The sequence below is a fragment of the Clytia hemisphaerica genome, unplaced genomic scaffold, assembly GCF_902728285.1.
Source record: "Clytia hemisphaerica strain Z4C2 unplaced genomic scaffold, Clytia hemisphaerica genome assembly, whole genome shotgun sequence".
Classification (NCBI taxonomy): domain Eukaryota; kingdom Metazoa; phylum Cnidaria; class Hydrozoa; order Leptothecata; family Clytiidae; genus Clytia; species Clytia hemisphaerica.
The window spans coordinates 657,412-680,242 of NW_027103334.1; the positions used below are offsets into that span (position 1 = coordinate 657,412).

At 34.9% G+C, this 22,831-nt stretch overlaps 1 protein-coding gene across 1 annotated transcript; it reads left to right on the forward strand.

Annotated features, from left to right (window-relative positions):
- Positions 1 to 2,586: 2,586 nt before the first annotated feature.
- Positions 2,587 to 20,991, forward strand: LOC136816814 (FH1/FH2 domain-containing protein 3-like). Its single transcript, XM_067073143.1, has 23 exons — positions 2,587 to 2,867; positions 5,716 to 5,816; positions 7,522 to 7,580; positions 7,918 to 7,985; positions 8,228 to 8,333; positions 8,517 to 8,611; positions 8,939 to 9,050; positions 9,473 to 9,573; positions 10,216 to 10,299; positions 11,000 to 11,059; positions 11,573 to 11,640; positions 12,136 to 12,167; positions 12,422 to 12,563; positions 13,155 to 13,258; positions 13,705 to 15,026; positions 15,401 to 15,583; positions 15,928 to 16,047; positions 16,690 to 16,851; positions 17,206 to 17,321; positions 17,989 to 18,063; positions 19,292 to 19,484; positions 19,863 to 20,205; positions 20,588 to 20,991. Exons 1-23 carry the CDS (start codon positions 2,706 to 2,708, stop codon positions 20,659 to 20,661), a joined length of 3,882 nt encoding a protein of 1,293 aa, XP_066929244.1. The 5' UTR covers positions 2,587 to 2,705; the 3' UTR covers positions 20,662 to 20,991.
- Positions 20,992 to 22,831: the final 1,840 nt, after the last annotated feature.

The following is a 22,831-nucleotide window of genomic DNA, read 5'->3' on the forward strand; positions in this document are numbered from 1 at the left end:
AAAAAACAGGGCCGGAAAAAATGGGAAATTTCAACCCCCCCCCCCAAAAAACATCGAAATTTGGTCAAATCAGTTTCAATATGGGGTCGTAGAATTCCCGTCATCTTGTAAACCTAGTACCCCCTCCCCTATTTAGCTATTGGCTTGGAAATCATAGTATAAGGCTTCTGACAACCTCTGATAACGGACTTTTCCTCCTTTACTGTGTTCCTGTGGTTTTTAAGAGGTCTTCCATTCAGATCATTAGCAAAGGTGTCATACTATTCGTACGACTTGATTTGTAAATTGATTGGTAAAGAGTCTCCAATCATTATTAAAGGTTTTATTTTTACAATACTGTTTCCGTTTCATATCAGACACATCTTTCATATCAGGACTGTTGTTATATTATGCTGATATAAGCAAAAATGTTTATCTCTTCCTCTTTCTGACCAATCTTGCTCCACAATCATGTCAATCCAATGTGAAAAAGCTTGTGAATTAAAATTGATGAGTAAGCAAACGATATCATTCTTTTTTTTTAACAAAACCTTTCAAGCAAGATTTATCCCGATGATGGTGACAGGTTTGTTGACGGATGTGAGTTTATGTAGGAGGGGTCAGATAAGAAATCTGGGACTTGTATAATTTTTGGTGAACGTGTTCCATGGTTCAGTGTAAGTTGATCCAAACTATACGTGACTGTGTATAAAATTCCTCTGGTTTTGACAAAATATTCCATTTCAAAAGTGTCGTATCATGTCAACCCTGTTTATTGACCTATGTGCGATCTAAAACATGAGAAAATCTGATATGTTCTAGCGACTGTTATCTATAGGCATAGACATTGTTCTTTCCTTTTGAGTCACTTGGATTTTCAGGTTTTCCAAGCACTCGCGTCGAGAAATGTCGAGAGATGCATCATTTTCAGAGTCTCAATCAACTTTTTTCCAACTCTAGAATTAGTTTAGAACATCATTTAGAGTATAACATCCAAACATCTTTGTAGTTCTAAAAAGTGTAGTACTCATAACGTTTATTCTTATGCTGACATAGAAAGTTGACATAGTTTTGTTTCAAAAGAAAAACTTCTAGCACAAACTCTCACATTTTCTGACGTCAGTCCTCTTGTCTGTGATTGATGAGAGAGTTTGTCCTGTGCATTATGTCAGACTTGTTAGCAAGTTCTTAATACATTACCACAGAGATCTCTTTATCACACAAAGGTTGTTATAGAAATAAGTAGTATGATTATAGATACGTAATGAACAGAATAGTGTCAATTAGTCACGACTTCACGAAATACAAATTCTGTGAAAGTTTGATGGAACCTAAAAATTTGATATGACCTGGTAACCTGGCTCCACGATTGAAAGTTACAATGAATGTTGAATGACCCCAGGTCTTTGAGCGACTCTAAAAATTAGCATCTAGTTACTTTAAAAGTATTGGGCAGAAATACTCTAACCGGAACATTTATTGTCGATCCTCTACAACGTCTTTAGCTATGTGCGCAACTATTTTTTACTAATGATTAATCCAAAAGTTATTTTTTCTAAATCAAGTTTTAACAAACTACTCGAATCTAACATGTCAAAATACGGCCAGTGAAAACAAGTTGCAATTCTATTCACCACATCACCAGGTATTCAGCGCGAACAAAAAAATCTTGAAAACTTTTACAGTCTGTCGTTACAGGTTGTATTTCGCAGAAAGTCTGACGTGTTGTACGTACAAACGGTGTTTCGTCTTGTGCTTTTACATTTTAAACAACTTTTCCACATACGTGTGTATGTATCTTCAATGACATTCTACTACGAATTTCTCGATATTGGCTATAACACACAAGTATCAATTAATAAAGTAATGGGAAGGTTATTCCGAAAAGCGATTGGCCAACAACGAAAATCTAAACCGTACAAAGATCTACCACACCCCAACCCTACCCTTCCCCTTGCATACACGTCAAATTTCAGGTTTTGCCATGCCATGTCTTCTTTTCTTTCTTACGGTGTCTTATACATTTATTAAAAACAAATCTTTCTTATCAATCAATCGATCATATTTGTCAAAAATTCGTAAAAAATAAAAACATCAAAATAAGATTTCTCAATAAGAAATGTTCATGTCGGAATGTTACGTCAGACTAAAACTTTATAAGCTCCTTCCCACATCATTTAATACTAATTTCGTCACTTTAATATTTCATTGATAGCCTTTATAGGTCTGTGAGAGTTATATGACAAGAATGAGCACGCTGATTTTATGCGTGTTCTTTGATGCGCGGTCCATTTCCAAATAAAGCTAATTTATGACGCAAAAATCGATATAATCAAATCATCGTCCTTTTGTCTAATTGAAGAAAAACATTCCAAAGTTTGTTTATTTTTAAATGGCAGCCCCTTGAATGAGAGGAAAGAAAAAAGTTAATTATGTCAAATTCCTGTATTTTGTGAGCTATTAAGCGAGAGGGAGACAATTTTCGGGGACTGACAAGAAAAGTTGCAATTTTATCACGGAAGAAAAAGCGATTACTTTGAGCAAGTCGAAACAGTTTATGTTTACAATTTTTACTGCGCATGCGCTCGAGTGGGTCTGACTTTCAATCTCGAGCGAAAGTGGATTCGAAAATATGGCGGAGAAGAGATCAGAGGCCGGGATTTGATTTGTAAACAAAAAATATTTTTTGTGATTTGTAGTGTGGAAGAACAAAAATTTAAGTTGGTATGGCTTTTGACTGTAAAGTTCAGTATCTAGACGATACAGATCCATTTAATAGTACAAGTTTCCCTGAACCCTCAAGGCCTCCAGCTTATTCATTTCGAGATGGTGTTCCAGTCTGTACCCAACTCCCTGCTGTTCATCGTCTACTCAGCGCTCCTCACAACGTAAGATTTTTGTTGACTGCTCATTTGCCAAAGATTATTTTGTTGATTTTATCTTCAGATGGATTTTTTTTGAGGCAGGTTGCTGTTTTCTAACAAGTGTACATTACAAGTTTGTGATCACTTCCACACTAAGCGGGGGTACACTATAAGTTTTACTTAGTTAGAAACTGTTGTTTTTTTATAACCAGACGGTGTCAATCGAACAACTTCGAACAAATATCGCAATCGAACCAATCGAACGTAATCGAACGCGATCGAATAATTGCGATTCGATTGTCGAACGTAATCGAATCTTAATCGAACGGCCGATTCAGAGGTAATATTCGATTGCGTTCGAGTAATGTTCGATTGATAGTTGACTATGTTCGATTGGTTCGATTGATTGTCAATTACATTGGATTAATATTCGATTACGATTAAGTTCGATGAGTTTGATTGCGATTAAATCAAATTGTATCACTCTGTTATAGCTTTTTAGCGTGGGCGGCCGAGTGCTTAAGTACCATACCAAAGCGAATAAAATCTAATACACAATTGAATCAATCGAACGTAATCGAATACAATCGAATGTAATCGAAGCAATCGAACAGTAAATCCTGGGTAATATTCGATTGCGATTCGATTGCGTTCGACAATCGAATTGCAATTATTCGATTGCGTTCAATTGCGTTCGATTGATTTGGCGTTCGATGCGTTCGATTGACACCGTCTGGTTATAATTATAAAAGTTTCCCATTTCAGCAGTAATATTCTTGTCACTTTTCCAAGATCTTTCCGCTATTTCTCAGGATAATCGGCAAGCAATTAGAAAGGGTTTGTTTCTAAAAGTATGTACGAAAAATCTTGTGTTTACTATAATACGAAACTACTGTACCTAACATTCCGAAGCTCGTTTTTTAACTACCCGAACAGCCAAACAAAATCATGGTCTTTTTCTGATGGAAAAGTGGCAAAGGAATCTTGGGAAACTTATAATAAACAACAGACTTCAGTTTTATATATATTTTGTATGATTTCATTCCTACCTTTTGTTGTCAAAGAGATCAGGCAGAAAAAGTAATTTAAAAAATTTAGAAATTTTTATTGATGGATTGGATATTAATTGATAAGTCAAACTAATTTTAGTATTTTCGATTGATTTCGGGGTTGTTAAAATTGGAATTGATATACGCGATCAATTCTTTTAAGCCAATATCCATATGATATATAGTTTATAAATAAAATTTACCATATAACACTCAAGTCTCTAAACTTTTTTGCAGCTTTTACAGGTTTTGCTGCAAAAATTTAGGTCATTTCAATTGCACCTTTTTTGGCAAGGAAATATATGAAAAACTTTCTGTTTTGAGAGCTAAAATTACATCGAACAAGAGAGAAGAGATGTATTGGTTTGAAAATCAAACCATTTTACAAAAATTAAGTATACTATGTATGTTGTAACGTGACAAATCCAACAGAGTACCGTACGTTGATCTAATGTCGACATCCCTCCTCTAATTCCGACACCCTTTATAGAGATGGGAATAATTGGAAGGTCAGGATCACTGGTAGACAATGGTAGATTTTTTCCTCTCTGATCGCTAAGCAAAGAAAAAAAGTTTCCATCAGCGATTCTGACATTCACATTAACCCTAACTCTAAAGAAGGGTGTCGGAATTAGAAGAGGGATGTCGATATTAGAAGAGGGATGTCGATATTAGACCAACTTACGGTATATAGTTTTCAGACTCGCCTCACCAAGAATCCAGGAGAGATCCAAATCCACAAATAACTTTGATCCAGCTTCCTCAACAATCCAAAATTAGAAAGTCTTTGAAAGTCTAAACATTGCAGCGGATGCTCAAAATTTTTCAGGCAGAAAGTTATTCAGCAAAAGATGCATGAAAAATCTTACAAATTCAAGAGTGATGGAGTGATCATTTTTTACATGCATGAGAAGTTGCTGGCATATGAAAGTCTCCTGCTCAATGCAGGAAGTTGAAAGCTAATAATATTCATTCTTTACACTTGCACTTAGTGATCAATTCTATTGACTGTCTTTCCATCACAATTTCTCCCATACTGTGCAAAATTAAGGCTTTTTATGTGACAGGTCCAAAAAATAGATAGTTTGATTTGTTTCTGACCAGACAAATAAAAAGACCATTTTAAGAAGTGGCAAAGACTATTGTAAACCCTAAACTTTCACAATATTCAGTTGGATTCCTGTTTGGATCCTGGTCAGGGAAAGAAGAACTAAAATGCAAGTTTAGTTGCAATTTTGTTTGATTTTAGAAAATTTGCAAATCTCTTTCAATTTTTATTTTGAAAATTTATATTATTTTCTATGAATCAGGATTATTTTTTAATTTGAAATGTTTGATTTTCATAGAACAGCTCTGGAGCAAGATAGATTGTTTTTTTTGGATAAATGAATTGTATTGCTCCAACTGAGTTTTAAAGAAAATCTTAACTCAATTGATGAGTTGTTGATTTTTTTTGTACATTTTTGAGCTTGCAACATTTTTTCAAGTTTCTTCTACAAAGTTAATTACCATAAAAGTATTATTGCCAAGCCTTTCTTTTTTATAAAGGATGTTAGTTTATTGTCATAAAGTTAGATCTTCATTTTTATTATATCATCCTGATACAGGAACTAATTCATTTTTAATGTTTTTCCCTTATAAGGCCATTACTCATAGTTAGCTTTCAACTGCATGCTATTAAAATGCTTCCATAAATTCAATGTAAACATTGAAACAATAGTACTTTGCATCAGCAAAATAGATTTTTGGCTTATGAATCTGAATTAAACTTAAAATTGGGTATATTTGGTATTGATTTGACTTCATTTTTGTTTTTGTTTTAGCTTGATGACTGTGCATTGCAATTATCACACAATTTAAATTACTTGGACCTTGAATTATCTATTGACGAGCAAGATGATCTACTGGAAGGATTCAAAGACAAGTATGTATTATTTTAGGCATTTCTCAATAAGCTACCGGCAACCCTTCAATCATGTACAGTAAAGCTTATCTCTTATTGATATTTATCATGGTTGTAAAATGCCTCTTCTCCTTTAGTTTACACCGAAAACTGGTGTTCTAATTTATGCATCATTTTATGCAGATTTTCTTATTTAAGAAGTTTCTCTAGGTATCTGTTTGCTCAAAATCCAAATTTAAAACAACACAATGCTTTGAATTCATCAACTTTCTTGATTCTGAGTTTAAATTAATTGTTTTATTTTTTATTTTTTTGTCAATCTGTTTGACCTCCGGTTTTATGCCATAATAAACTTTAATGTTTGATGGTTTTGACAACTTGGAGAGTCAAGAGTTTGTTTATAAAATGAAAAAATATATTATTTAAAAGACTCCTTGTTTTGTGAGAGAATTTGAGACATTTTCCTCCACTTACAGTTCTTTTATGGGTTTAGTATGCATATTACACTATTTCAAAATGCTTTTGGCTTTGTACATAATTTTACATGTCACCAGGCTTAATATGGTTTTAAAAGGATACAAAATGTTCACAAAATAAATACCTGCCTTTCTTTGTTTACATTAAAATTTGATTCAATAAATTCTGTTTTCACTTCTTTTATTTTAAGTTTTGCCATGCTTCACAACGTATTGACATTGCTTTGATATTTTATCTTATTTGCTTCTCAAATAAAAACTTCCTGATAATAAAGTTATTTTCTGGCACGTCTCGCGGAACAACATATGTTTAGAATACTTTGATCCTTTTCCCTTGAGTAACCTAACGGTTATTGTACTCTGTTGTTTTTACCAAGTGTCTTGTTATAAACAAGCTATTAAAATCTGCAAACGGTAGTACCTCTCAATTTCTATTTCAATGCTTACTTGAATCGATTCCAAGCACTGTTCTTTGTCAAAATGGTTTGGGAGAAAGCTTCTAGGTGGAGTTTAGACCGTCACCAAACTGCGTTTTTACGCAATTATCAATCAGAATGGTAATATGGTTATTTGACCTGTCACACCTTAGACATTCTTAAGGGTTTTGAGATTTGTGACATTCTTTTTGTATAAATGTCCCAAAGTAGACTCACATTTTAGACTCAGATAATTTGCTAGTGTTTACTTTCAAAACTGGAAATGTTTCTATAAAAAATACGAGAGAAATAATGTAGTACTCAGTGAGTACCCTACTTTTAACATGTTTTGGGTGTGTTTATTTAAAGCTGAACATAAGCTAACAAGAAAATAATGAAATTCAATTCATGGACAGTCTTAATATTTATCTTGGATTTAGTTTGGGATTTACAAAGCCCCTTAAAGAAAAACCAACTTCATCAGACACCTTTTCTACTTAGTTTGTTATGTTTTAAATCAGTCTTTGGAGACTATTGCTCAATTTCACGATTTTTTCAGATTTTTAACACCTAAAACTTAAAACTTCTTTCTTTTTTGAAATTCAAATATGTTACAGTAATTCTTTCTGAAATGTGAGCTCAAAAAATTCCAAAACAAATTTTGTTTTGACAAAACAAAAGAATTAATAGGTGTTAAAAGCTGAAATTCCCTTTACATTTAAATACAAAAATGTCCCTGTCTCCAAAAGAAACATCAGCTTAAAATAGCCTTATCTGAAATTTGTTAAATAATCAAATTGCCCATTTTAATGACTCAAATATATTTATTTTCAGCCGTAAAAACACCATCATCCTGCGAACCCAACTTTCCGTTAGAGTACACAATATCATTGGTTTGTTTATATTTTCTTTTTCACCTTTCAAGTGCAATTTTTCATTCTATTATCCTATAATTTTTTTATTCTACTACCAAAAACAACAAAATGGCCAATTTCAAGAAATACAGGACAGTGTCTAGAGACTGAAAAGGAAAATTCTGCTGTTTTTTTCGCAAAGAAGGCTCTATTAACCAATATTTCACATAGTTAAACAGTGCGAAGGCACTAAAAAGGCATGACCTAGTGATTTCTAAACATTTCACTTTTTACCTGTTTTTACAGTGTACGTTTTATCAAAATATTTAATATTGACTCATAATCACAATATATCTTTATTATTGTTTACTTTCAGCCAAACTATTGACTGCCAGTGGAAGGGATTTGAGGAGGGCCCTTTTTTCACTAAAACAAATCTTTCAGGTAAATAATTCAGAATATCACCATTACCGGATGTCTAGGCATTGATTATTATTGAATTAGATTACAACTTTCTTTTTAAGTCAATATCTAGTTTCACCCTAAAAATGGCTTCCTGGTTTAAAACACTTATGAACCTGACACTAAATAAACCATCGATTCCTTGAATAGTAATAACATGGATTTCGTTTCATACAAAGGAAAACACTGTTTCTTACTATTCTATGTTTCAAATCTTCTACTAGGATGATAAAGACTTGGTCCACGAATTCGTCACTAATGATGGTCTCAGTTGCCTTATCACTGTGGGCACTGATGCAGACCAAAATTATCAGAATTACATTTTACGTGGTAAGTTAAATGTAATAATCAACTCTGATAATCTGAAAAAACTTTGATTGAAATTCTCTTCATTAACTGCTGTTTTTGATTATCTTTCCCCTACTTAAACTACTCTGATCCTAATATTTCCCTTAGTTTGAAGTTAATAAACATATGAAAAACAATTTCAAAATCGTTTTTTTTTTTGTTCAGCCATCGGTCAGATAATGCTGTATGTTGATGGTATGAATGGTGTGATTGAACATAACGAAACAATACAATGGCTCTACAGTCTACTCTCATCAAAGGTAAATTTAAAAGTGCACAAACATTTTTTACTACACTCGATTTTGTTTTCTGCTGCTGTTATCTTAGCCAGGGGTTCACTTGAAGCTTTTTTATAGACTGAGTGGTTCATGATTAAGTCAGAATTATTTCTGTTATTTCTATATATGGTAGTATAGTACATGGTAGTTCTCGATTTTGAGCTTTTGCTTATGCAGCAGATTGTAGTTGTTTTTGGAAGGTGAAAATTTTTAATATAAATTGATTGCATATTTTAACTGCTGTTATTTTGGACTGACTACTAACTTTATGTACATTTGTTATTTTCTTCTGCATTTCTTTTATTCTAGTATCGATTGGTACAAAAGACATCATTGAAGTTGCTTTTGGTTTTTGTGGAATATACAGAGAACAATGCATATTTAGTATGGCAAGCAGCACTTACAATCGACGAGAGTAGAGGTTTGTTATCAGCTTAAAATCTTAACAATCATTATTCTAAATCAGTCAAGAAGGCTCAGGTCATTTATAGGCTTTTTGTCATTCAATCTAAACTTTTTTTATAACAACAGTCAACAGTCCTCGGATGTTCTTAACTATTTGAGTTTTAAGTCTAAAAATGTTTTTTGCATTATTTTGTGGAAAATGTTCTTAACTTGTTCTTGATATTTTAGCCATTGAAGCCTTATGTTTTTTATATAGTTTGTTCTTATAAAAATGTGTATACTTACACCAAGTAAACGTTTTTGTAGAAATAATTCTGACTAAATAACTGAATTTATTGGTGAAGTTCGCAAGGCAGGTTTTAGAAATGATTTCTCTTACTAGATTGTTTGTAATAGATCTGTTATTAATTTTCACATTTTTAACTTTCTCATTCTCAGGATCGATGGGTATGAGAGGTATTGTGGAAATCTTGAATGCTGAACAAGACGCAAACACAGATGAAGATTTATTGGTTTATGCTTTGACACTTGTCAACAAGGTAAGGAATTCATGATATGCACCATTGCAATGTCTTCTGACATTACATCACGGACCCAACAGCTGATTGGTTGTAAGTGACGTAAAATCTCTCAATACATCACTTTCAACCAATCAGCTGCTGGGTCCGTGGAAGACATTGCAATGGTGCATATCATGAATACACCTGTCATAGATTTTACCAAGAAGGAATGACGTCAAAATATCTGATCTGTATAAAATTAATGTAACAACTTCTTTGAAATTTGATGTTAATCTTTCCTAATAAGTTCTAGCCTTGTTCCCTACATGCTTTAAGGTTTGATAGGTGTATGGACACTAGTGTGTCAGTCTGCGTCTTTCTCCATATGCAATACACCAAACTTTTTATGAATATAGTTAGGGTCATAAAGTTTGTTCTGAATATTTCATATACATTAGAATTTTTCAGTCAATGTTTTGTTTACCTTGTCACTGCACGTTTACCTTTTGATCCTTTGCAGAGTTATGATTCAAACTGTTTATACCATATTTACAGAAATTTTTAAGGTCTCACATATACCTAAAAGTAAAACTTAATAAGAGACTTGCCCTCTTTTCTTGTATTTTTTCAAGTTTACTAATATTCTATGTGCTAACTTCCCATTTTCCCCTAATGTTTTAGGTTTTATACGCACTTCCTGATCAAAATCAATTTTATGATGTGGTTGATTCACTTGAAGAACAAAATATGGAAACCATTATGGAGGTAACGAATATCATTATTTTGTTATATTCATTCTTTGTGTACAGTATAGAACCCTGAAAATTTGTGTCAGCCGCACACGTCAAGCTCTTGGTTTAAAGCTGGGGCAAATTGCACTTGGTGCCAACAAATGCCAATTATAAAATACCGAGTTTCAAAGGCAGTTAGGCACTATCTTCAACCAAATCTGAAGCAAGCTGCCTGTTCCTAACTGACATAATTTTCACCCGCGCAATAAAAAAAAATAATAAGCTAAGCAAGGTGTTACTTAATCATCCTGTACATATTCTTTATGCTGTTCGTGGGTGAAAATGACGTCACACGGAATCGGTCTATATTAATTATTTCTTGTGGAGAACTGGTCGTGATGCAAGTTTGACTAGCAACATTTCATGAACTTCACTATTGATTGACCTTTATTTCTTCCAACATCTACAGTTCTTTTTCTGACTTTCGATTACTACAGTGTGACCATTTTTCTCATGGACACCCTATAGTAATGCAATTTCTTTTTGTACTTGTGAAATTGACTAATTATTTCATATATTTCTCATCAAAGATTAAAAACAAACATTACACTGTGAAACATTACAGATGCGGATGATTTAGCTCTACTTGTTATTGAGCACTATTTTCTTCACGATATTTTCTTCATGATTTGAAATTGACTAATTAATTAATTAAACGTTGATTATCTATATAGGCTTTATTAAAACGAACTCCAAGAAATGGCGAATTGGTTGAACAATGCAACATTTATGAAGTAAGTATTATGAAAACTGGTCAAAAGACCTCAAAAGTTTTGTGTGTTTGGTATTTTTAAGTGGACCAGTTTGACTGTCCATCGATAGACAGCGTTTCTTTCTCGTATTTTGATGTGTGTTTACGACCATTGTTTCATATTTATCTAAGTATAACAGTGGAAAGAATGGGCTTGAATAGACCTTTTTATAAATTACGTCACGAACATCACTTTCCTCGTATTCAAACAATTTCCATGGTGATCATATCCCTTGAGACATTAAATGATTTTTTATGAGTAGAAAGTAGTTGCAATAAAATCCACTGTGAGTTAATAACCATGGCAATAATTTCAAAACGAGGCAAGTGATGTTCGTGACGTAATTTATGAAAAGGTCTATAGATCTTATTGTTCTGATAGAAAAAATTGATTGTTAAGCATGAATTCAGCTCAATTTATACATCTGGTTAAGAAAGTACCAGTAATGCTAGCCTGTGGTCTACTCTAATCTCTTCTTCCCTTCATTTTTCACAGCTTTCCCTGAAATCGGAAGATGGTGACGACTTCGATATTTCCAGTCTTCAAGCTCCTGCTGGTATCAGGTAAATGTTACAAAGATCCTTTTTTTTTAAATCACAGTGTACTCTGTACCAGAGTGTATCTCACGTTTATCGTTTCGTAGTACACTCTGTGTGCATTGTCTGTTTGATAAAAAATTTCCCGTACGGAGACCTCTGCGATGAAGTTTAATTTTGAAATACAATGCCAGCGAAAGCTACGAAAAGACAAGCCTCAGCGTGCTGGCACAATCATTGTATTTGTAAAAAAAGTATAACATTTGCGATAGTTTTTTCAATAACAGACTCAATCTTCTCAAAAGTATTCTTCTAGAATTTAATCATTAAAGATTCGTCTCTAACTATCTGTATATCTACTTAATTGGCCTTCTTAAAATGACAAAAGTGACCTCATACGCCTACATTCGTTGCAAAATCAATTTAACGTCTTTCTATCTATCAAGCTTCCTTTGACTAGACCTGCCGCTTTTGGCGTTTCCCGTACACCCATACATTTAGATAATGCATTATCTCTTTTAGGATGGGAAGACGAAGTACAGAGCATACTGTCGGTGAGTGGCCTTTCATTTGATGATATTTCCCTGCAATTTATTTCCTATATTTGGCTGACATCCAGGCACGAAGTCCAATCTCAAAATTAGTAAAAAATAAAATCTCAATTTTTTCAGACACTTTGGACCTTTAGCCTCGATGGTAGCAATTTATTAGCCGGGGAGTCGCCAGTATCAGATTTTATTGAGTTGTGATATGATATTATTATAGTTGGAATATGATAATTATAATAATTGAAATAACTTTTTAACAGAGGGCAGAAGGAAGAGTAGACGTGCGTCTTCTGCAAAGACTGGATCGAGCTCTCCTTTAGCGACTAGTAAACTAGCACAAGACGACTCGAACGAATCGACAGAAAGCGAAAGTGGTGGTAGAAGACGTCCCATGAGACAAAAGTAAGTCAATTTCATTTTGATGTTTTTTGAAATTATACTTTTAAATGCTCTTTCACGAGGTTTCAATGGACATATTATTTTTTGAGATTCCGCTTGTAAGTTCCAAAATATAGCCGAATTCGCATCAGACAAAAGTAAGTTAATAGCATTTTGATTTTAAAAGACTGTACTGACTTATTTATTCACGTTCAGAGGTTTCTGATGAGCACTCCCCTGATACACTGATAACACTCTCTTCTGATAATCCACTTCCAAGTTTCAAAATAATATATCCTTATTATAATCGAACATAATCCCGGCAGACCCATTTTCTCGTGTGCTTTAATAGATTTGCAAAGTGCTCCCTTTTAAAGCCTTCTGGGATTGGACAGATTTTGAACCGGGCGTCAATGGAATCCATTACCAGACTTTTTTCATACCTTTAAAGTGTCCGGTTATCGGACGCTGCCCCTTAATAATCAATAATTATGGTGAAAACAGAGCCTTTCTTGTGAAATAACAGCAGAATAAGTGCCCTTTTTATCTCTAGAGGACGCTGGCTTGCCTTTCTAGAAAATTCCCTGACTACTTTTCATTTATCTTCTTTGACAGCCGTGGTCGAGGTCGTGAGCGTTTGACTGAAGAAGAAGAAGAAGATATCCAGAAAGTCAAAACAACAATGGGTCACATCGATAAAGAAATGCCTTCTCGACCAGGTATTGATTGTTAACTACTCTTTAAGTTATACTCTTATCGCTTGTTAAAGCTTCTTTTTCACTGAATGATAGCTCAAATTGCGACAGACGGCATATTTTCAGAAAAATAAACAAACATCTGTGACCCTCGGAGCCTCGGAGTGGTATGGGTTAATCTTGTCATCGATATTTTCTTTATATCTTGGAGCTCGATCTCCTACCTATTTGAATTCCACAATCTTACTTTACTTTCAATTATAACGCATTCCTCTCAAATGTTCAGGCCAAGCTCGGGCCACAAAATATTGCATTTTTCCTTCGAAAACCTGATCCAAACACCTCACAAATTGTGCGCTGGCCATGTTCGGAACTTTTTCAAGTTCAAAATCTCAGGCCATACCGTGGGTCGTACTTTAAGGACTTGATACTTTAAAGCCTATGTTTAAATCCCAATTTTTCTTCCTCAGTACACATGCAAAACGGACATGCAACGACGGGCGCACGAAGAGGTAACAGTGCTGAGCTTGTTCAACCGGAAGAAAAAGGCGGACGTTTACGAATGAAAGAAGCGTTCGACGTCGAAGAAGATAAAAAACTCCCGCTCCGTGAACGTCTCGCGCAACGAAACCGACAAAAAACCCAAACACAATCCTCGGTGGAAAGCCCATCATCCAGCACGCACACTTTACCGAAAATTAACACCGAAGAAGACGTCGGTGACCGAAAACCAAGTGAATCGGGTGGCGAGAATCGCCGTATGCGTCTTCGTATGATGTATGGATCATCGACAGATAAGACCGACCAAGAAATGGCGGACGATATGAAAAAAATGAACTTGAGTCAATCGATTGCCGATCGTAAAGCGGCCTCTGAACAAACTAAAATTACAGAAAAAGACGATAAACCGAAAGAGGATTTGAATAAATTATCGGGTAATATAAAAGATCAAAAAGAAAAAATAAAGAAAGAAAAAGAAACAAAGGACGGTGAAAAGAAAGAGGAAAAGACTGGATTTTTAAGTAAAGTGAAAAATGTTATCGGCGGCGGCAGTAGTAAAGCATCGGACCCACCTGCGCCGCCTAAAAATGAAAATAAGAATCAGCGATCGGCTGAAGATCTCGAACTTGAAGCTCGAGTTTTACGTAGCAGACCTTTAGTTATTAATGAATATGATTTCAAAGACTTGACAGCGGACGATGATTACGAGACACTGGTACCTCCTGTTAAAGGACCACCTGTTGGTCGCTCAATGGTGGATGGTATTCCTCCTCCACCACCACCTCCACCTGGATTCGGAGGGGGTCCTCCCCCGCCACCGCCTGGTTTTGGCCCACCACCACCCCCTGGTGGTATGCCACCTCCTCCCCCACCTCCTGGAGGTATGCCTCCGCCGCCACCACCTCCCCCTGGAGGCGGTATGCCTCCCCCACCCCCTCCTATGGGTGGTGGCTTAGCTAAGACCAGCAACAATCGGAAATATGTTCGTCTCTTTTGGCAAGAAATCAAGCAAATTGGGCTACCTCAACCGATTGACAAAACCATCTGGAATGAAGTTAAACCGCTTGATGTAGATACCAAAAAGCTAGAACATTTATTCGAGAACAGGGTTAAACAGACAATGAAAAGAGCGGAATCAGTGGACAAACTTGCAAAGAAAGAAATAACAGTGTTAGACTTGAAACGTGCACAAGCCATCAATATCGTGTTAACCAAATTACCTCCTATTCGTGTTATGAAACAAGCTATCTTGGACATGGACCAAGCTGTTGTCGACCGAGAAGGAATCGAGGTAATTAAATTAATAGGCGTCTCCCTTTCAAGATCATTGTTTTCTTTTGCGCTTCAAACGTCAAATCGCTGCTGCGAAAACTAGAAAAATAGAACGTGATTCGTAAATCAATCTTGTCTACATTCCTTGTAATTTTCTTTTTCATTTATTAGAGCATTTATCGCTGAAATTTGGCCAAAATCTTAGAACAGTTTAGAACAATCTGGATTTAGAAAACTTCAATCTAATGAAAGTAATTCGTATAGTTTAGTTTTTTATACATGAAAAAAAATAAGAAGTAAAGAAATATTCGAGCTAAGAATTTTAATGGTTATTTTAAAAATTGTGTGTTTTCCACTAAAACTCAAGACCAAACAAATTTTTCTCCACCTTAGAAAATTATGACGATGGTGCCAACAGACGAAGAACGCACGAAACTTCAAGAAGCACAAATGCAATCCCCTGACACTCCCTTCGCACACGCTGAAAGTTTTTTGATGTCGTTATCGTCAGTTAGCGAACTATCTGCTAGGTTAAACCTCTGGATGTTTAAAGTAGACTACGACAATCTTGAAAAGGTAGCATGAAATCTTTTATATACTCTTGATTAAACTGTAATTGAAAATATCTGTAAATACGTATAGCATAAAGGTTACCACAATTATTCTAGTTGCAAAAAGTTCAGAGCTGTTAACATTGTTTTTTGGCAAATAATTCTCGTTCATACTTCCGTTCCAAAAATTAGTCTTAGATTCTTAACAACGTAAAGTAAAGAGTAGGTTTTTTTTAGCTAAAATACTCTAGCTTTTGTGTTTGAGATTTCTTCGATTTGAATTATAATGTACCTTGGGTTTTCAACAATAATCAAGTTTTATTCATTTTCTCCTATTATCATTCTTATACTGTTTCTTCTTTTTTTTAGGAAATCGGAGAAGCACTAAGTGATTTGAAATTGTTGTGCTCTGAGATTCGTAAAAGTGATACCTTCAGAAAGATTTTGGGTCTTTTGTTATCCATTGGTAACTTCCTGAATGGTGTAAATGTACGTATTACCTTGAAAATGTCAAATGATATTCAAGCCTCTACAATCATGGTCGTAATATTTGAGAAAAAAGGGAAATCCCCCGGGAAATTTTGAAACCACAATCGATTTGTAAGTGCTCTAAAGTAGGTTTGAAGGGTAGAGTTTTAACTCTGAGTTTTAACACTAGACTAGACTTAAGGACCTTAGGATCTGAGGATCCAAAAGTTCAAAAATAGTCCAACAAGGCTCAGAATATAGCCTGGAAGTCTGCCAACCCCTCCCAAATTGAAATATTCGATCAAGTTAAAGAAATAGCCCAAAATCGACTTTCTCGCCAGAACTTTAAATCTTGAAAAACGTTAAAATAACCGGAATTCTCATTCTATTTCGACCATGATTGTAGTTGACCCAGAACTAACTACCTGATGGAGGTCACCGAGGGTATTATCCAGTTCTACACTTTAAAGTTGTGTCATTTTACTTATTTTAAGAAAACTATATTCCTGCTTTGTTTACTAACTTAAATCATCAATCCTAGTTGTAAAAATCACAAGTACCCTTTCTTGAACATCGCCACTTGTAATATTTGTTCGGTTTCAAGGAAAAACATCTTATTTTTATTGGTTGAAATTCTTACTTTTTTTATTCTTTGTATTTTAGATCAAAGGTTTTTCCATCCAATACCTAGAGAAGGTACCAGAAGTGAAAGACACAGTTCACAAACAATCCTTATTGTTTCACATCTGTAACATGATGATGGAAAAGTATCCAGAGTCGACGGATCTGTACAGTGAATTTGGTGCTGTTTGTCGTGCTTCAAGGGTTAGTATGTTCTTTATGAAAGATTTTGCCACACCCTTCAACCCTGATATCGTCACTGCTATTAACCATTTTTTCGACTTCAGTTGAGCTAGGATATGAGAATTTCTATTTGTATGTATGTTTAACCCAAAAACTTTGAGATAGCCTGAAGACTACAAAAATGGTCGGACCTTGGAGGAATTTCGCACACTTGTCCCTTGGGATATACAAAAAGTATGTGCCAAATATTGAATGAATACTATCAATTTTCAGAAAATTTATACAATTAAGTCGAGCCTAGTGCAATGCACTCTTTCAACAACTATTACAATTGTTTACAATTTCATTCATTTGTGTGTGTTCTTTGCATTGTAGTGTGATTACGACAGCATCACATCACAACTGAAGAAGTTGGACGACATGTGTAAGAAATCGTGGGAATATTTACGATTGATCGCAAAACACGACAGTTCTTCTCCTTTGAAACAAAAGTAAGTCCTCATTCAGTGAACACATCATCCAACATCATATTTCTAACCCCCGCTCAGTTGAAAACAAGATGGAGCTGTCCTTAGCTAATACAATATTATGTGCCATCTTTAATATAGTGACGTCACACTTGCTTGCGCGAGCCTTGAAATTCGGAAGTAATTAAATTGAAAGTACTTCAACGGTGAGAACCAAGGTTTCTACGGTAGTCTACTTTTAGCTTAAGATGGCGCAATAGATGTGCAGATAACTTGTGTCTTACCCCCAATCATTTGAAACTGAGATGAAACTGATGAATTATCTGCAGTTTACAGTGAGAATTGAAGAACTATATCCCTATCTTATCAGGGAAAAAACTCTTGATTTATCTTGGAAGAATTTTTGGGGAAGAATTTTACTAACTTTAAGGGAAAAGATTAGTCAGGGAAAAGTTAAAAAAATGTTTAGGCTAGATTTCTCTGAAGAAAAGTTTTAACCCTACTTAGTTTTCTTAAAGGTATCACAATAAAATTTGATAGTAATTGCTTTATTGCAATAAATCAAAATTGAAATTGCCCGAACCACCACTCAAAGCAGTTAGGGATAGTATAATGGTAATATGATCTTGAACTTAACCTTTCTGTATTCGTGTATATTTCTTTTCCAATAAAATCCATTTCACGTTTTCAGGTTGACGGATTTCTTGAGTGATGCTGGCGAGAGAATCGCTATCCTCAGAGTTGTTCATCGACGTGTCAATAATAGGTGAGTAGTTGAACTCCATTATATTGGAGAGCCAGTGGCGTTGTGGGAAAATTTTTCTGGAGGGGCCAAAGTCAATTTTTTAAAAATGGCGCCCCCAATTTTCCAAAGTGGCGCCCCCACCCATCAGTTGCTGAACTCTTACTAATTCGTTTGCCTAGGCATAATGAGGAAGGAAATATTTAGTGGATAAGAGTATATATATTTTTGATGAATGGAAAGGGGAAAAACAGGCCCCACCATGGTTGGGGCCGACTAGAAAATTTTTGAAAATCGACTGCCAGGATACCCTAAATCACTAAAGAAAAATAGACAAATTTCATACTGGTTATAGAGTGAAAAGAAACTTAAAGAAACAATGTGTAAATGCGAGCGAAGCGAGCGAAAAAATTGATGTTTCATGATTTCAATATTGTTGTCAGGAAATTGATATTGGGGCGCAGTTAGATTTTTATTTAATAATGCTATATTGTACACAAAAAAACTTGTAAATTAGCTAGATTATAAAGAAGTTATCAATTAACTTTATTGCGAGCGAAGCGAGCAAGAAAAAAATTGCAAGTAATTTAAAATTATCTCAGTAAAATTGGTCCTGGGCGCTATTTCAGGAGTATAAAGTATGATTTTTAAGATTGGGGCGTTTAAAAAATCTTTTTTGGCGCCCCTTGCTCTTCGGCGCCCCTTCAGAAAAGCTCCGCTGGGGGGGCCATGGCCCCCCCGGCCCCCCCCCCTGCCACAACGCCACTGTATAGTCCATTTGGATCAGTGAATCATGGTTTCAAACTTCTGGTACCTTTGATACCAACCCGAATTAGAATTTGGCTTTTCTTTTTTTCAATCTCATCTACATACAATGTATTTCGAAACATGAATGATGTTAACTCTTTATAACAAATGATGATGTAAACCAAAAGAAATCTTTAATAATAGGCTAAGAAATAACATAATTTCCACAACGTTTTGGAAGAAGCATTCCATTTACAGCATTTTGAGGTGGAAAGGAATAATTGGTAATCAAGACCCACTGCGCTCTGATGACGGCTTTTTGCTGGTCTAAAACTGTGGAGGTATATCCGCCTAAACAACGGGTAATCGTTGTAGGGGCACAAGGAGTCCTGATTATCCATGATTCGTTTCGCACTATCGAATTTTTTATAATAGAATGGCGGATTTCCCGCTAGCTGACATAACCTTGCCAAAAATTAAAGTCCTCTATAAAAATTCTTATCAGGTTTATGAAGCTGTTACTGTTCCTTGGTATGAAAATGAAGCAAGCACAAGACACTAAACCGCACATTTTCAGTAAAACCATCAGTGAGTTTGCATTGGAGTATCGAACGATCAGACAACGCGTGCTGGAAACCAAGAAACGCAAAGAAAACATGAAGAAACGAACTAAAACGAGAGGAAAACTTATTACTGAGGTATGCGATGTTGAGATCTTTATTGAACTTAAATCCAAAGAAATATTGCAATTTATGTAGAGGAATTATTTTCTGAACGTCAATCTTGGTCTGATTTTTAAGGCATCCCTGGATGTTTTTACCAAAGTATGGGTTGACGTTGGCTTTGGTTTTGATCCTCTACTCGCAACGATAAATCTATCAAGTGTACCGACTTTAACGGTGGCCAGGCTACACATGGTTTCAATTGATCCCATAATATAGTGCTTATGTTTGTTACATTCATTTTGCGTTTCCAATAGTGTTGCTTTGTATTCTGCTCTTGCGATTTATTTCAAAGAATCAAAGCAATGACTGGTTCTTAGACAATTTTCCCTTTTTTTTTACAAATAAAATTAGTCGGAGAATTTCTCTGGAGCTACGACTGCTGTTCCAGTGTCAGATAAAAAATCTGCTTCCAAAACGGAAGAAGATACAATGGATGCTTTACAAAAGGCTATCGCTGGTGATGCCGGTTTATCTCCAGCCAAAACGCGAACTCGAAAGAAAATAAATAACAACCATATAAACGACCCGTCCAAACTAACGGCACCGATTCCGGGCGGTAATTTGAGTAGCTATGATACGGATGATCAGACGGACCAAATGATGGACATGCTTGTCAAGAATGCAACGTCTACCGAGAAACGAACTCGCATCCGGAAGAACAGGAAGAAAGACTCCACGTCCACTCGGAAATCAGGTAAATTGACATACAGTGCACTACAGTTGACGCTCTCTTATTCGATGTTCTTTTACTCGATACGCTAAGGGAGCGTTGGATGGAAATGCAATTCCTCTTAAAGATCAAATCCTCACAAAAAAGTCTCCAAAAGGCGGACACTCAATAGACGATATCGGCTTTCTGAATTCTCCCCGAATGATTACCCATGATGCATTGTTAGGGTTTGGGTTATCGTCCGTGAATTTTTTTGCGCAATGCATCATGGGTAATCATTCGGGGAAAATTCGGTAAAGCCGATATCGTCTATTAGCAGACACCTCCATTTAGCGAAAATTGGTCAATTGAAACATTCGCCAGATATCATCTTATAAGCTACGTTCTTGTTTTTATTTTCATTTAGCCCGTCGAACGAGAACGCTGAAGAATGGTCTCACTCCTGAAGAATTGGAAGCACTACAGGCTAATATCAACTAACACACTAGTTGAAAGTGAAGAAGAAGAAGAAAAACGAATTTAACTTTGTAGTTAATGAGAGAAAGGATGGTGATATTTTTGAAGATACAGTCCTCACACGTAGAAGGATCCCTTACAGCAGCATACTTTGTAATCCCTTGTTTGATGGATAGGATGCTACTATTCAAGGTACAATGAACAAAATACAGACCAAGAAGTTACTTAAAGGAATAACCAGATAAAAAATGAAATTCAACCAAAAGATTCTTTCCATAGTCCTTAGCAGAACCTCTTCATATCGGAATACTATTTCTTGAAAATACTTGGTTACCTTCACTCATATAATAGTAGAGGGCATTTTGTAAAATCGCTCGACTGTTTTGTTAGAAGCACTTGTTATACATTTTTGGAAAGCTAAGGGGTAGGGGAATCGAAATTACTATGTTTCCAATTTTTTTCGGACACTTTGGTGTGATTTTCGGACAAATATGAGCTTCAAAAAGCGCAAAAACTGGACAAAATAGCTGTTTCTGGCTGAAAAACACGGTTTTCAAGGGTTAATATCTCGAGTTAGGTACAGAAATCACCTATACTTGCAATATATCTCTAATCTTAATTTTTTGAGAGCTTTCCAAAAATATACAACAGGTCTCTTTTTTCTCGAGCTAAAATGTTCATTAATTTTTAACCCTATGATTTTTGCCTGAGACCGTCATATTTGTCCGAAAATCAATTGGAAACATAGTAATTTCGATTCCCCTACCCCTTAGCTTTCCAAAAATGTATAACAAGTGCTTCTAACAAAACAGTCAAGCGATTCCAAAAAATCGAACAAAATTCCCCCTACTATAACATTCTCTCTCTATCTGGCTGATAATCGAAGTATCGATTGACGTCAAATGAGCTTATTAAAGCTCAAATTGCAGATGTAGAGCAATAAGCTCGGTATACATATTTGGTTATACAAAGGACCATGAAAGGAATCTTGGAGCTAAGTTATTCTAGGCTACGTCATATCTTCCCTCTTTTCGAGCGTAGCGTAGTGCCCGCCCATAGCAGTGCCTATAGACCAAGAGTATGGCCTAAAAGCCTGGAACTGTCTATTGTGTAGACTAAGTTATTCTTTTTATATCTGGTTATCCCTTTAAACTGTGTTAAACTTCAGTTAAATTATTGTTGGTGTTTTCAAAAGTGTTCTTTCAATGACAATGAACAAATTGTATCCTTTGTTAAAAAAAGGAGTACCGTTAATCACGAGACTTGGCTTTTTGACTAAAACTTGTCTTAAAAGAAACATTGCCAAGAGGGTGAAGATTTGGTGTTTTGTGAAAATAATGCTGACAAAATAAACTATTTTTTTTTTTTCTAATTTTAAATGAAAATTTTATAATATTTTTTTGTTGTTTCATTGATTTTTTTTACCTGCTGTCGTATTAATGACATTAAAATATGTTTTTGTTACATTTTTTTCATAAAATTGATTATTTTTCTATTTTTTTTTGTCCAATCATTATTTTTATACTTCTACAACTTTTTACAATAAAATTTTGACCCCTAATTATTTAAGTGAAATATTTTATACCATAGCTCTGATATATTTTTTTCTCTAGAAAATGCATAAACATTTTACGTAATTGATAGCCAATCAAATCTTAAGAATATACAAACCGAATTTGTAAAACTCGGACCTTTGCTTCGAATATACTGCAGTGGTTTTTCAATATATAGCCTTTTGGACATCCTTTTGAGCACATGAACACTCAAAAGGCGTTGAAATGTTTTCCTCGTTAACCCGATTCAAAATCGGGGAAACCTGAGACAAACCCGATCATATTTTTTTGTTTTCTCTTTAATACGTTATTTATAAGAATGTGTTATTCGTGATGATTTTTTAAAAGAAACAATTTTATTCTTAAAAATAAATATTTTACATTGCAAGAAGATGAAAATGTTTCAGTTTTTTTTAACCACCAACTTTCCCGGAATTCCTCAACACCAAATTACACTCTTCTCGAAATGCATAAAAATAATTGATTGCATTCAAAAATAGAACCCCAAAAAGTGAGGTTTTCAATCACAACCACTTTTTAGCCCACAGCGTTGACATTCTTGTGGCTGCTGTGTAGTACAAAATTCCATAAAATAAGGAAATTGATGAGCTTTCCAAAAATGTGGCCCTCTTTGAATTTGA

Coding starts and splice junctions, on each gene's coding strand:
- LOC136816814 (XM_067073143.1), top strand. CDS start 2,706: ATGGCTTTTGACTGTAAAGTTCAGTATCTAGACGATACAGATCCATTT. Junction 7,986..8,227: donor CACTAAAACAAATCTTTCAG/GTAAATAATTCA, acceptor ATCTTCTACTAG/GATGATAAAGACTTGGTCCA. Junction 11,641..12,135: donor CAAGCTCCTGCTGGTATCAG/GTAAATGTTACA, acceptor TATCTCTTTTAG/GATGGGAAGACGAAGTACAG.